Source organism: Pongo abelii, chromosome 14, assembly GCF_028885655.2.
Source record: "Pongo abelii isolate AG06213 chromosome 14, NHGRI_mPonAbe1-v2.0_pri, whole genome shotgun sequence".
NCBI classification, from domain to species: Eukaryota; Metazoa; Chordata; class Mammalia; order Primates; family Hominidae; genus Pongo; species Pongo abelii.
This window is the reverse complement of record NC_071999.2, coordinates 104,198,390-104,214,255: the sequence shown is the minus strand read 5'-3', so window position 1 is coordinate 104,214,255 and position 15,866 is coordinate 104,198,390. Positions and strand designations below refer to the sequence as shown.

The 15,866-nt window shown below is 38.1% G+C and overlaps 1 protein-coding gene across 4 annotated transcripts in view; it reads right to left on the bottom strand.

Annotated features, from left to right (window-relative positions):
* Nucleotides 1-611: 611 nt before the first annotated feature.
* The window catches only part of IPO5 (importin 5), a 68,356-nt gene continuing 53,101 nt past the window's right edge, over nucleotides 612-15,866 (bottom strand). For all 4 annotated transcript variants that reach the window (XM_054529165.2, XM_054529166.2, XM_054529167.2 and 1 more), the window contains 12 exons: nucleotides 15,117-15,200; nucleotides 13,252-13,384; nucleotides 13,041-13,162; nucleotides 10,810-10,906; nucleotides 8,933-9,105; nucleotides 7,478-7,589; nucleotides 7,338-7,393; nucleotides 6,268-6,390; nucleotides 4,417-4,636; nucleotides 3,300-3,528; nucleotides 1,961-2,102; nucleotides 612-1,356 (listed from right to left, as the gene is read on the bottom strand). In XM_054529165.2, the coding sequence (XP_054385140.1) occupies nucleotides 1,270-1,356; nucleotides 1,961-2,102; nucleotides 3,300-3,528; nucleotides 4,417-4,636; nucleotides 6,268-6,390; nucleotides 7,338-7,393; nucleotides 7,478-7,589; nucleotides 8,933-9,105; nucleotides 10,810-10,906; nucleotides 13,041-13,162; nucleotides 13,252-13,384; nucleotides 15,117-15,200 (1,578 nt within the window). In that variant the 3' untranslated portion in view covers nucleotides 612-1,269. The remainder of the gene's footprint in view (nucleotides 1,357-1,960; nucleotides 2,103-3,299; nucleotides 3,529-4,416; nucleotides 4,637-6,267; nucleotides 6,391-7,337; nucleotides 7,394-7,477; nucleotides 7,590-8,932; nucleotides 9,106-10,809; nucleotides 10,907-13,040; nucleotides 13,163-13,251; nucleotides 13,385-15,116; nucleotides 15,201-15,866) is intronic.

Below are 15,866 nucleotides of genomic sequence, written 5' to 3'. Positions count from 1 at the left end.
TTTAATAAAGTAATACAAATCATTTAAAGAAAAAACCTTTAATTTAAAATTCTGATCTATGCATAAAATTCATTTTTATATCACGGTTAAATTTAGTACAAACTATAAAAATGTTAACACTGAAGTTTTCAACAGAAGTCTATTAAGATGCCTTAGAAAAATTAAACAACAGCAAGTCATTTACTGCTATGAGGTTAATACATAAAGAAACATTCACACATTTTACTGAAATTTTCAGTAAATAACTTTAGCCATAATACTTATAATTAAAAGTTCAAAAGTTGTGTGTGGCTCTACAGTAATTATAATTTGCAATGAAAACACTAAGCCAAATCTTTTTGAGCTGATCAGAACAATCCTAGCTACAAAATTAGTTGAAATTTGCAAACCTTAAAAAGAACACCAATTGTGAATGGAATAGGTATCATAACTTAAAGTGGAAGATGGTAAAAACTCGATGCTTAAGTCTGAATTGCACAAGGAAAATATTAGGGGAAAAAACACTCAGCTATTACTGATAGCTATTACTTTAAAAAAATATTAGATCATTCTTATATTAAAAACATGAAATGAATCCAAGCCAGACAGTACTGAGTTTTTACACAAGCCTCTTTTGTATTCAATGTTGTTTATTGAGGAGTGAATGAGAGACTACTGCCAGACATGCCAATGACACTTCACATTCAAGGGCTGGAAGCTGGAAAGCTTCCCGACTGAGTCACTGTATAAGCCTTCTGGGAAAAAGAACCAAAGTGACATCAAATATGCCATCTTCATGCTTGTTGTCTGTCATCAGTTTTTTTTCAACTTTTGGGTCTACTGGTTTCCTGGGTAGTAGGCTTCTTTCTACCCTACAGAAAGACTCACACTCTAATTCACAATGAACACTGAGTGCAGAGCAATTTGTGTGAACACACATCTACGCTGAGTAACTGTTCTTAAAGCTGTTTTTCCTTAAATTTCCTTATGTCTAATGAGAAAAATTAATTTGATTTCCCTTTCCCCTTCAGGTGGGTGGGTTATACCAATAGAAAAATACTCTTCAGTGCTACCGCAGGGCTTTCAGGAACTCCTTCAGTGGTCTGGTAGAAATCCATGGAAACTCCATTCTGCAACACAGCGCTGCTCTTCCTGCTCGTGGCTCTCCAGAAGAATGGCCTACACACAACACTACCGATCTCTTTTGCTCAAAAACAAAACAAAGAAACCTAAACGAAAGGGTAAGCGTTTATTTGGAGTTAGTTTTCTGGTGGGTGACATTAAGGCCCTTCACGCAGAGTTCAGGAGCTCCTGAATGGCGGCCTGCTGCTCAGGACTGAGCTGTGCTATGCACTCAGTCCACAGTCCTCCAGAAGTCTAGGGAAAGAAACATTTTCACAGACTTAGACAGGACGAAATGCTCATTTGGAAGGATTTTAATCATCATCATAGGTAGACTGTAATAATGGCAAAATACCTTCTCCCTAGGTAGATTATTTTGATGAGTATCATTGTAAAAGCAAGAAATCTGTTCAGTTTTTTAAAGTTCATTTCCAGTAAGTTTTCTTCATTTTTGCATTGATAAAGCTACACTAAGCAGGTAACATCTTAAAGTAACCCATATACCACATGAATATAGGAAGTAAAAATCATATATAGTTTTTTGGCAGGTGACAAGTTATTATTAAATCTCATTTTTTTTCTTCAGATAGGCAGAAAAACTACACATAATAAGCTTGTGTTAAGCACCAGCTGGTAAGCTCAAAATGTCCTAAGATGAAGGTTTTAATTCTAATAAATAATAAGTACATATGGATGGATTACATTAAGTATAATCCATTTGAGGCTTGGAGACAAGAGACTATGAAAATATAAAAATAAAATTTCCTTAGCTCATTAGATTTCTAGTTTCTTCTCACAGAGGAATATAAAGAAAAAAAAGTTTTATCTCCCCTTCCCCAATTCAACCAAATCAGCTTACCTGTACTTGGCGAACGACATTGGCCAGACGTTTGGCACAAGGATCTTCATGTTTAATTGCCTCATGCATTTCTCCTTCCGCAATTATACTGAATATTTTGGGCAGATTGGTATTGTTTGGGCCAAGAACAATTGGATGATTACTGACAAATGAGAAGAAAACCTTAGTAAGTGAAATTTATAAGGAGAAATATGATTATGTGTTCACTAAAATCAATGGCCTTTTAAATTCAGTAGGAAGAAAACCAGCCAATCTTATATATGAACTCTTTAGTTTCTTCCTATATAAATTAGAAAAAAAAAATACTGGGCTCATCTCTCAGGATTGTTTTAAGGGCCAAACAACAGAATGCTCTAAATACCTTATAAATAATTTGTGATGTGTTAAAAAAATGTATTGTATTATTAAGAATAAGTTTCTTAACACAAATTTTATTTTGCTACTACAAAATAGCTTCTAAAATAACTCTGAAGTTCAAAAAAATTATATAAACATTTCAAGAATAAACTGGGAAATAAACTCAGGCAAGTTTAACGGGAAAAAACCTAACAGCAAATTTAAGGATTCTAGTCTTTGTCACTAAGAGAATTTCAGAGTAGTCGTTTCCAAGGGAGATGATCAAATAGCATGATTAAGACCTGGTCATTTCAGATGCAGGAGCAGGTCAGGAGCATGTAGTCTGCAGGATGGCTGTTACATTCCTTAATGATATGGTCAGTGGAAGACTCAAACCCATTTCTTACGTGAACCTGAACTTAAACAAGCATGGAGAATATACCTGTTGACCTATTGCTACAATAGGCCTATTGCTACAATAGTGGCAGTGGTTGTAGCCCTTGAATTTATTCATAACCTAAAAATAATAATTAATAGTGACAGAGCTTAGATCTGACTGATATTTGGGGGGAACTTGGACTTAGAAAACAGACACTAAACAACATGCCCTTAGGCTGGGTTTGGTGGCTCATGCCTGTAATCTCAGCACTTTGGGAGGCTGAGGTGGGAGGATCTCTTGAGGCCAACAGTTTGAGACCTGCCTGTGCAAAACAGTTAAGATCTTGTCGCTACCAAAAAAATTTAAAAACAAAGAAATAAATAAAGTGCCTCATCTGTTGAATCTAATTTCATAAAGAATAACTCAAAATTAGCCTTATTATAAGGGCAATGTTAACTGTGATATGGTTTCTTAATATGATTTATAAAGACAGCACTATTATAAACCTATACAACTGAGGACTGTGCAGAGATCATGTGGTTAAACCTTAAAAGACTGATGTTAGGCAAGAAAAACCAGGAAGCACTGTGGAGAAGGAAATAAGGTCACAGTCTGCTTTCCTACCTTTCAATCAGGTCACACAGATAATTGAAAGTCTGAACAGCTTCTTCTTTATCTTCATGTAGTGGAAGCCAAGACAACCAGTGTGGAAGGACCTCTTCAACATTTACACAGTCAGGCTTGAACTTCATCATTTTCCCTACTGCTGAGATGCAGTTCTCTGTAGCATTGACATTTTCTTTGGTCTTAGAATCCGCAGACTGAATAACTCTTACCAGCAGGGGAAGTGCTTCTAAAATAAGCATTTGAAAGAAGTTCAGCTAAAACCTCGCATTTTCATGCAAATGAATGTATGTATTTTTGTATTTGGTTCAGATATTATGGTAAAGAAATGTTAAAGTGTATGGGAAGTGTTGTCTTCTTGGCTATGTCATTACAGAATGGCAACAGAAGGGGGACTGCCCCAGCATGGACAGGAGCACTAGCCCTCTACTAACTTAGAGACCCAGAGAGATTAGTGGCCTCCAGATTTATAGTACTCACCACGTCACCTGAGGGTCCTTAAACTTTAACAGCTGCCTAACTATATTCCCCAGTAAGTTTTAAAAGTCCTATTCTGCCAGGCATGGTGGCTCATGCCTGTAATCCCAGCACTTTGGGAGGCTGAGGTGGGCCGATCACGAGGTCAGAAGATCGAGACCATCCTGGCTAACACGGTGAAACCCCATCTCTACTAAAAATAGAAAAAATTAGCCAGGCGTGGTGGCATGCGCCTGTAGTCCCAGCTACTCAGGAGGCTGAAGCAGAATTGCTCGAACCCAGGAGGCGGAGGTTGCAGTGAGCCGAGATTGTGCCACTGCACTCCAGCCTGGGTGACACAGTGAGACTCCGTCTCAATCAAAAAAAAAAAAAAGTCCTATTCTAAGGCTGTTGTATATTGCCAAAACGCAAAGAGAAATGCACCCTGGAAGGCTGGGGGCAGGGGATGTCTTTGATTCTATCTCTATGAGAATAAGTCATCTTTTTATCATCTAAAATCCTAAATGCTACAGATGAGATGTCTGAAAACAGACTACAGCAGAAATAGGCAAATGATGTTTGGGAGTGTGGTAAAGAGAGTAAAGCAGGGATTCACAGGATGTCTGGAATGAAATGCACGTAACTGAATAAGCAAAGGTACCTGTACAAAAAGGGCGATAATTATCTCCACCATACTGTGCCATGACTCCCAGGCCATATGCAGCTGCTTGCCTGACTTCTGGGCTGTTGTCACATACATATTGGAGCATTGGTCTTAAGAAATATTCTGCATATTTAAATGAGGCTGGACTACAGTGTTCTATGACATCATCAAAGATGCATAATCCCCATTGTCTGTCTGGCCATGGTCTATGTGGACACTACAAAAGAAATTCTCTTGTAAGCTTCAAATACTGGTGCACACGAAGAATGTAAAGAAATATTCACTACAGACTATCTGCCTACATTGATATTCCTGATACAGGCAAAAGAAAAAAAGAAGACACAGTAACAACCACTTCTTGTGACCAACGATATTCAATCAAATACATAGATTTAATAAAAAATTTGGGTTTCAAAGACTTGTATGATTTGTTATAGAACTCTACAATCTGACACTATCACACAGAAGAACTGACAGTGGCAGCATTGTATATAAATTTACTTTGTAAAAAAGACAATGGTAATACTACATTAAAAAAACACAATAATAAAAGCTGCAAAGATCTTAACTTACAGCATTTATTCAACAGGCTAAGTCATGTGTGCCTGAATCTTTTAAAAAATGTACTGCACTACTTAATACAATAAAATGCAAAACTGAAGCCAAAAAGGAAAATTCCAAACATCTGATGATAGCTGCTAATTTATAATATATTTTTAAAAAACCGAATACACGGCCGGGCGAGGTGGCTCACGCCTGTAATCCCAGCACTTTGGGAGGCCAAAGCAGGCGGATCACAAGGTCAGGAGATTGAGACCAGTCTGGCTGATATGGTGAAACCTCATCTCTACTAAAAACCCAATAAAAAACCACAACTAAAAATACAAAAAAACGAAACAAACAAACAAAAAAACTGAATACACATAGGCCATTATATGATGTGTTGATGTAGGTCCATAAATGGAAACACATGTATCTACTACTGTGATGGGGGGCGTTAATGGTGCTGAGGCCACGCACACACGGGGGCAGAGGCATATGGGAAATCTCTGTACCTCCTGTTCAATTTGGTTGTGAATCTAAAACTGCTTTAAAATAGGAAGTGTAGGCCTGGGCGCAGTGGCTCATGCCTGTAATCCCACCACTTTGGGAGGCCGACGCGGGGTGGATCACTAGGTCAGGAGCTGGAGACCAGCCTGGTCAACATGGTGAAACCCCATCTCTACTAAAATACAAAAAATTCATCGGGTGTGGTGGCGTGTGTCTGAACTGCTTGAACCCAGAAGGTGGAGGTTGCAGTGAGCTGAGATTGCGCCACTGCACTCCAGCCTGGGCGACAGAGCAAGACTCCATCTTGAGAAAAACAAACAAACAAATAAACAACAAAAAAGAAGTCTATAAAACATTTTTTAAAAAATCAAATATATGGGTGAGAGAAGGTTAAAAAAATATATAATAAGCCCATTATCCATAATCCATGATTGCTAGTAGTACATAACAAAGATAATTGAATTATCTATGGTCCATTAAAAAAGAAGTAACCATTCTGTTTCCTTTTATTAATTTAGGAGGGCACAGATAATCTGAAATAATAAAAAAATCACTTGTATATCTTTCAGATGTGTTAGAACTGAATTGACCTATGGAAAACCAAGTTAGGAATCTTCAAGCGTATAATGAATGAGAAAATATCCAGGGTAATGCAGTCAACTTGATAAAATCAAATATGTACAATGGAAACAATCATTTCTGAGACCCATTTTAACTTCAAGCATTAGATTTTACACTGCAGTGAAAAGAATTCCAGGTAAACTATGCAAAACAACTATTAAGAGAGGTAACACTTACAATGAGGTTGACAATTAATGGAAGCAGCTGTTCAAACCATGGTAACACCTTTTCTTTGTAGCTACTGAATATTGAGTGTAAAATATCTGACACTTTGGTCAGAATATAAACATCATTATCATCCTAAAAAAAACACACACATACACACCCATATGGATTAAAAAGTATATTTTCTATTATCAATAGTAACATTTATAAAAACCTTAAAAAATGCAGAAAATCAATTTCTCATTCTTGTCTTAAGGGTAAATCAAGAGTCTAGAGACTGGAGTAACCTTCAAGGGTGGGTTATCATGTCTCTTACTAATCAAAGGCCAGTCTTACCTGGAAAGACAAAGGTGTGTGGCAAGAACTGTATTTATTGCAAAGATTTTCCTTGGAACATACTTAAAATAGATGGGTTGAAAAATTATCTCTAATTTCTACATTCTGAAAGGAAGGTGTTTTTACTATTTTTACTTTGTTTTCAGCAGAATAATCCTCATTTCGGGGTGGATGGTGGGGAGAATGGGGTCTTGCTGTTAGTGGCAATTTGGGCCTACAAGCATGTGGACACCTTCAGGAAGCTGGTACTACCTACACGGCAGCACTGGCCCACCAAGCGGCCACATATGAGATGCTGGACTCTAAACACACAATGAAGTATGCTTGACAGTCCTAGGTGGTTTGATGAGAGAACTAAGTAACATGGTGAAAAAGCCTCCAGACCTTCAACAGTGTGACTCTGGGCAATCATTTAACATTGGAATTTTAGGTTACCCATATTTAATATAGTGAAAGCACCACAAAATACAAATGGTGGTTGTGAGCAGTATGTAAATGAACTAGGTAAACCTCAAGGTGTTTTGTTGAGTGAGGTATTACAACAAAATGCACATAGCACCAAAAGACATACCAGTTTAATTTCAAATTACTTATTCATAAATTAAGAGAGGAAATATATCTGACTCCTCTGCTCAAGACTGGTAATTACATCAGAATGACAAGTCACATAAATCAGAAACTGAGGCATTTACAAGTCTTTCAGATGCAAGTGGTCATGTAAGTAAGTTCCAAAGGGAATAACTTACCTCATCTTGTAGTGACTCTTCGACCTGTTCATCATAGTCTTCATCTTGTCTTTTAACTAAAACACACCCAAATAAATGTTTTAAATGATCGCCAAGATGGTCAAGGATTATATTCAGAAATAAAAGCATGGAAAACTTACCTTGTCGTAATTCTTGATTTTTAAAATGTTCTTCAAGCTTTGCTTTCAATATACCTCCCAGTTCTTCAAAGTGTTCATTATTAAGGCATCCATCTCCCATTACTTCAATGCACTAATGAGGTTGAGGAAAGAAAGCAATCCATAAGATTAGGGGTGTTTAGAGTCCAAAGTTAAACTCCACTAAGAATCATATGGAAAAATGAACACAGTTCAGTATCCTGGAAGATTAATTATTTACATATGCTTAGCTTGTATTTGTTAGAAGGACAGCATTTTAGAGATTGGAGTTAGAAAAAAATATTTTCTTTTAAACACTACTGAGCATACCTAGGTGCCAGGCAACATGCTTGGTACTGAGGATTCAAAGACGGAACACACACCCCCCCCCCACACACACCCACACACACATACACAGACACCCACACCCACACACACCCACACACACACACACCAGCTCCTAAGGAACACAATTGCTATATCCATACTCCGTACACACAACATACAAGGAGAATATTGAAGGAAGGGCATTTGAGGTAGGCAAAGGTATGGAAGCATGCTGTCTTTGGAAAAACAGAAAGAATTCTGAATTCCAGGAATGTAAATAAGGACATATAAAGATGCTGAGAAACTGTAAATCTTCAATCAAGATTGGAGCAAACTAGAGTTGTGCAAAATGGGAGTGACACTGTATGAGAAAGGAAGTGACTCAATGAAGAGGAAGGCTTGAGGAAAGGAGAATGAACTGAGAGGAAAAGAAAGGAGACATCTGGAGTAGACCAAGTGAGGCTGTTTCAATGGCATGAAAAAGAGATGGGGCAATGAAAAAAAAAGAGAAGAACTGAGGAAAGTGTAAAGAACAGAAACTGGAGATGATACCCAAGCTTCTATAGTTGGATTATTAAGTGCAAGACTAAAATACTAGAGTATTCAGAATTTCTTCTCTTTTTCCAAAGAATGCATGCTTCCATGCCGTTGCCTGTATCATTCCCTCTACTTATACTGCCCTTCCAAGGCAAATTTACCCTCTTTAAAACAAACATAATAATACCAAAATATTAAAACAAAAAATTTAACATTTTTATTTTTTAACAAGTCATACACTACAGCATATAAAAATTTATTTAGCTGGCTTACATCTGTAATCCCAGCACTCTGGGAGGCCGAGGTGGATCACTTGAGGCCAGGAGTTCAAGACCTGGGGAACATCTACTAAAAATACAAAAAGTAGCCAGGTGTGGTGGCGCATGCTTATAATCCCAACTACTTGGAAGGATGAGGCATGAGAATTGCTTGAACTCAGGAGGCGGAGTTTGCAGTGAGCTGCGATTGTGCCACTACACTCCAGCCTGGGTGACAGAGCAATACTGTCTCAAATTTTTTTTTTTTTTTACTTTTAGCAAGACTAATACATGAACATACAACCTTATACATATTTTTTAAGAGAAAAATATTCACCTTTGCAAAAGAATGCATTATTTCTGAGAGGACGTCTGAATCTGGTTCTGTACCAATGGCCTTAATTAGAGCATCACACATAAAATGCCACATCTGTGTGAGATACTCAGGACCACGGACTCTTGCACACTCCAGGAGAAGGGGCATGGATTCTGCTGCTGCCACTCGAACACGTTTCACTGTTAAGGAACCTCAAAAGACTGTTTATTATTTTGCTTAAATGTTAAAGGGTTCAATGCACTAATAGGAGTGCTAGGCAACTTCTGTTTATCTAAGATACCCAAGAGCTTGTGTTAAATATAAAGCATGTATAAAAATAGAAAAGACATACCTCCTGTCTCCTCTGTCACCTATAATAGTGGCAGGAATGAGTCCAGCAGCAGTGAAGGGCTGCCTATTGCTCAAATGTAAACCAAAATACAAAAATGACTATGGAAGGACCCATGACCATTAGCATGCCTCAAGCTGTACCTACCTCAAAACCTTAGGTAGTATCTGTTTCTAATAAATGCAACTGAAGCATTTACCTGAAAAAAACCACCGAGGACCTCTTCCTATGCTGGCCTTTTCAGTTTTCAATAAAGATTAAATTGCCTTTCCCTATCTAATCTCATTTATAAAATAAGGTCTTGATAACTTCCTCTTAAAAGCAATCCTGCTTTGCCCTCTGGTATCCTGGGAAGTTAAGTCTTTGTTGGGTAAAAGCTGTCTTCTGTAAAGGATACCACTATAGGATACTGTAAGAGGAATGATGACAAAGGGGCTTTGGAGTCAGACAGATCTGGGTTTGTGTCTGGACTCTTACCACTCTCGTGTGTAAAGGCATAAAAATGTACCGGAAAATATTAATTATGGCTATCATTATGTTGAGAAGGATATTGGAACGCAGATGTGGGTGGATCACCTGAGGTCAGGAGTTCGAGACCTGCCTGGCCAACGTGGTGAAAGCCCGCCTCTACTTAAAAACAAAAACAAACACATAAAAAATACAAAAAATTAGCTGGGCATGGTAGCGCATGTCTGTGATCCCAGCTACTTAGGAGGCTGAGGCAGAAGAATCGCTTGAATTTGGGAGGTGGACGTTGCAGTGAGCTGAGATCATGCCACTGCACTCCAGCCTGGGCAACAGAGTGAGACTCTGTGTCAAAAAAGAATGCAGATGTGCCAAGTGATGTTTCCCCGCAAAGGTGCTATCCACATTTGAAATGTAGGATTCTCACTGCTACGGAAAGCTGACCATCTATCAGTGGTTCTCTAATCTATTAAGACAGGTCTTGCCAGGCACAGTGGCTCAGGCGTGTAATCCCATAACTTTGTGGGGCCAAGGCAGGAGGACTGCTTGAGCCCAGGAGTTTGAGACCAGCCTGGGCAACATAGGGAGAATTTATCTCTATAAAAAAAAAAATAAATAAATAAATAAAAATCTAGCTGGGCTCGGTGTTGTGCACCTGGGTCCCAGCTACTTGGGAGGTTGTGGTTTCAGTGAGTCCTGATCACGCCACTGCACTCCAGCCTAGGTGACAGAGTGAGACACCATCTCTTAAAATAAAAGTCTTATTTTCTTAACGTTTACCAAAAGGTATTTGGGGAAAGTAGCAACTATATATAATTGTAATCATTTGCTAATTATCCTTAAATCCTTAAGTGGGCCACAGAAAGCTGACAAACATAGGATAGGTCACGTTTTCTTTTTCATGTTTTGGCACAAGTGGAAACAAAGGCACATGCAGAGAACCGAGTTTATCACCTCAAAGTACACTTAGTGCAAATACAAACAATCATGGTGAAGTCTATTTCAGTGAACACTGTCTAATACTCCAAGAAACTACAAGTTTACTAAATCTAGACATGTTTTGTATTCAGAAGTTGTAGGATATCATCGTGGAAATAAAATTTCAGTAAAGGGACCATCAGTTTGACAACCTGTTCAGTGTACTCCACAAAGCCTTCCTTTAACTCCTTAGCATAGCAAACCTGTAACCAAAGTATTGGGAGGAAATAAAGATTCATGTTAGTTTTCAAGCATTAATATTAACAAACAGCAAAATCATAAGGACCACAGGAGGTTGTATTTTGACTAGAACTACATTTAAAGTTGCATGTAGAACTGTCAAATTAGTCTTCCAACTAAAAAGAGTTCTAAAAGAAGGGTCATGAAATGACTGTAGTACTGGTGAGTGACAAAAAGAAAAAAAAGGAAATTATTGTCGTATATATTGTCCTTCAAAGGCTGGAATCATTCATATTCCATTCAGCAATACATCAAACAAAAAGTTTCAGCAATACATCAAACAAAATGTATCACTAATTGAGGAAAAATCATTCTAAAAGATACAAAAAACCCTGAAACCATCAGTTAATTGTAGCATTTACTTTGCAAATCTGTAGAAAACGCTTCTGTTATTTTGTATTTTAAAAAATCATGGCTGGGCACGGTGGCTCATGCTTGTAATCCCAGCACTTTGGGAGGCTGAGGCTGGTAGATCACGAGGTCAGGAGTTCGAGACCAGCCTGGCCAACACAATGAAACCCCGTCTCTACTAAAAATACAAAAATTAGCCAGGCATGGTGGCGGGCGCCTGTAATGCCAGCTACTTGGGAGGCTGAGGCAGGAGAATCGCTTGAACCCAGGAGGTGGAGGTGGCAGTGAGCCGGGATGGCACCACTATACTTCAGCCTGGGTGAAAGAGCTAGACGGATCGCGAGGTCAGGAGTTCGAGACCAGCCTGGCCAACATGGTGAAAACCCGTCTCTACTAAAGATACAAAAAATTAGCCAGGCATGGTGGTGTGCGCCTGTAATCCTAGCTACTTGGGAGGTTAAGGCAGGAAAATCACTTGAACCCAGGAGACGGAGGCTGCAGTGAGCTGAGATCAAGCCATTGCACTCCAGCCTGAGCGACAGAGTAAGACTCCGTCTCAAAAAGCAAAAAAAAAAAAAAAAAAACCCCAAAAACCCAATTGTTTCATTCTCTTCTACTACATCTAAAGATTAATTCTGTTTAAAGATGTTATTATTTGTATTTGCTCTCCAGTTGAGAGGAGAAAAAACCCACAAAAATCCAAAGCGTTTATAATTTATAGATACTAAGTATTAAAGATGACAATAAGAAATACACTTTTAAATGAACTAGAACATGTAATATAAATACAAAAAATAAAATTTAACCAACTTTTATTTAGGTTTACTTAACTGCTAAATTTGTAATATACCATAATTTCTAAAATCTAACTTTAAAAGTAAGTATTGGCCAGGTGCAGTGGCTCATGCCTGTAATCCCAGGTCACGGCAGGCGGATCACCTGAGGTCAGGAGTTGGAAACCAGCCTGGCCAAAATGGTGAAACCTCATCTCTACTAAAAATACAAAAAGTAGCCAGCTGTGGTGGCAGGCGCCTGTAATCCCAGCTACTCGGGAGGCTGAGGCAGGAGAATCAACTGAATGCTGGAGGTGGAGGTTGCAGTGAGTTGAGATCGTGCCACTGCACTCCAGCCTGGGTGAAAAAGAGAGACTCCATCTCAAAAAAAAAAAAAAAAAAAAAAAAAAAGTATTATCCTTCGCTTTAAAATGCATGCTCATAAAGAAAACAAAAAGAAAACTAGGAACTAAACACACATATGCACACCATAAACACCATAAGGGATAATAACCGAACATTTTGATTTTCCTGCCATATCTATTTTTTTACACAATTGAAATCATACAAGTTTTGTTTCACATTAAATAGCATGAACACACTCTGTTCATTTGTTTAAAAAACATTCCATGGTCACCTACTACAGACTAAGAACAAAACAAACAAAAATCCTTCCCTCATGTAGCTTATAAACTTTTTGTAATGGCTGTATATTACTCCAAGGCACAGTAATTTATCATTCATCTTCCCACTAACAGGAATTTGGGCTATTTGTTGTTTTTTGCTATTTATAACAGCACTGATAATGAAAGGTTTATCCATACGATTTCTTTAAAATGGAAAGAAAACTTTACTTTTTAAGGAACGTATTACTGGCTCTCCAAAGTAATTTCTTTAGCAGCTATTAAAAGCACTGATATGAAATGTATATAAGATGTAAAATAAAAGTTTAGTAAAAACAGTGCTCTCTTACCAACATCTGGCAAGCAGTTGATTTTTCTTCTAGTCCTGCAGTTTTAATACCAAAGCTTTGCTGATCTCCAAGGTTCACAAATTCCCAACCATCATCATCACTCATATTCTCCATATCTTGGGCTATTAACGGAGAAGAAAACAAATGCATATGAAAAATAATAACAAACAGAGAACTATTATAACCGATAGCTCCTTCTAAAGACACCTACTATCCAAAAGGGCTACTTCGGGCTTAATTGAAGCCGTCTTCATTAAAGGCCCCATAACCACTGGAAGGTACTGCTGAAATTCTTTTCCAAGGATTTTGCACATTCTGGCCCATGCTGAGATCATGTAAGAGATCTGGGGAAAAATTTTAAAATTAAAATAGATTAAAAAACAACGGGTAAACGTGATAAAGAAAGCCATTTCCTTATTTCATAGAAACAATGTTTTATTGATATGTTCACAGTGCTTTTAGCAGTAAGAGCATTTCTAAAGGTTATGTACTTAAAAGGTTCAGAATCAATAATGAAATCCCTGTGAACTCACTACACTGGGATATGGACAGCAGGTGAGGCAAAACACAAAGACCAGAACCTTGGGTATTTCTTTCTACTTTCAGTAAGTGATAATGGTTTTCTTTCTTAGCATCTGAATCATCTAATGAAACTAATCACCTAAACAAAACCAAACATTTCATCCACTCCCAGTTACAAATTTTTTGAAGACAGAAGTGTATTTTATCTGACTCTGTATCCCTATTGCCTGCCACTCCATTCATTAAACATTTATTAAAACCCAAGAAACAAAACATCCTTTTCTCTTAGCTGTTATAATTTTCTCGTAAGTGGCTGAGTATATTTAAAACACCTCTTCTCCTATTACTGTGTTTACACAGACTTCATCATCTGCAAATCACCTAGAGAATCTGGTTCCATTCACCATCCCTGCAACCTAGAAAGTGATTCTTATCCCCTGCTGTCATCCACCTACCTATTTATCTATTGAGCATGCATAGACACATGCCCCACCTCTTAATGATTTCATATGTAAAAGTCCACCCACTCTTCAGATAGGTACTGGGTGTTTCTCACATGCCAGGCATTAAACTATATGCTGGCTGATACAAAGGTGAGCAACACGCCTCGTCCTTACCACCCCTCCCTACGGCTTACAGTCCCCTCGGCCTCTTTACTGTCAGCAGTCTGCTAAGTATCCCTCCTGCCTGTTATCTCTGTACAAACAAAACATACATGTATATTTGCATATCATTTTGCAAAGAAAGCAAACAACAACAAAACATGCTTTCTTTGCAAAATGGTATGTTTTCCTATTTAAACTATGACAGTGTGGCTATGTAAAGTCAAAATTTAATTCAACAATTATTTACTGAGTGCCTTGTTGTATGTTAGGCGTTGGGAATACCATCAAGATATGACAAACATTTATGATGTTACTGTAACAGTGTTGGAACTGCCCACCATTGAGACTGAACAGATCAGGAAAATCTTGTAAAGGATGAGAACTGTGAGCAAGCGTTAGCTGGGTGTGTATACCTATGTGTGTATGTGCGTGTATGTCGAGAGGCAGGGGTTCCTCCTAATGAAATGCCTTTGTCTGTTCATCGGCGGAGAGGCAAGCAGTGTGTCCTGAGATTCTTGGGTTCTGTATTTTCTGCCAGGGGAGGGAGGTCATGCAGCCTTCAAAGGGCTAGAAGACACCCAAATGGAGATGTCTATTACATGTTGGATAAATGAATTTCAATTCTGAAGATCTGAAAGTTGCAAGCACACAGAGGAAACTGGAAGCCATGTCTGTGAGTGACACTGCTCCACAGGAGTGAGAAGACAGCCTTGGACAGAACCCACAAACACCAAAACTTGCGTGAGAGTCACAGAAAGCAAGAGCAACCTACAACAGACTGAGAAAAAGTAGCTTGAGAAACAGAAGGAAAATCAGTGAAGAATGTCTCTGCTAGCAGGGGTTGATAGTATGTCAGGAAACCTATCACTCCTTTTGTTTTAAACATATTGAACCATGTGCTGTCCACAACTCATTAGCGGATCAAAGCAAATGCATTAAGACCACTTACCTGAGGATCATCATCTTCCATATCATTGAAGTCTGTCTGGGTCTTTAACAAAAGCTGCATCACATCTGATGCATCCTGCATGAACTAGAGGAAAATATGCAGAGACACACTTGTTGATACCGAATTGTTTCTTGTGTAATTAGCAAAGCTTTGCCAAAAAATCGACTACATTGCCCACATAGGTCATAACTTCCATAGATAAAACTATCATATTGAAAAATTCTCATCTATATTGTGACAGATTTAGTTCACTTTCTAGAAAAATATATTTTCCACTGAAGGGCAGTGAACTACAGTATAAAGGTACTTCTAATGGCATCAGGTGTTAGTCTATGGCTTACGCATTTCAAGCAGTAAGATTGAATTCAAATTCAGAAAGAAAATTTTGGATTGTTTATAGAATTCACTGCATAAAATTTTGTCTATGATTTTCACTTAACTCTTTGCAGTCTGGTAATCTCCATTGTATAGACAGGCAGCGTTTTAAATAGACATTGAAAGCCAGATATATAGAGTATGGGACATACAAACATTTTATTGGTATAAAACATACCAATGTTTTAGTGGTCAGCGTCTCACAGAAACCAGTTCCAAATATAAATTAATACTGATGCTGGTTTTGAAGAAGGCAAGACAGAGCTTCCCTGTTGATAATTCTGAGGGTCAGAACATGAGGGTTCAATGACAGAGAAACTTCTTTTGCATTAGCTTGAACAATTCTGAGATGTTGGCTGAGAAACACACTGGCCA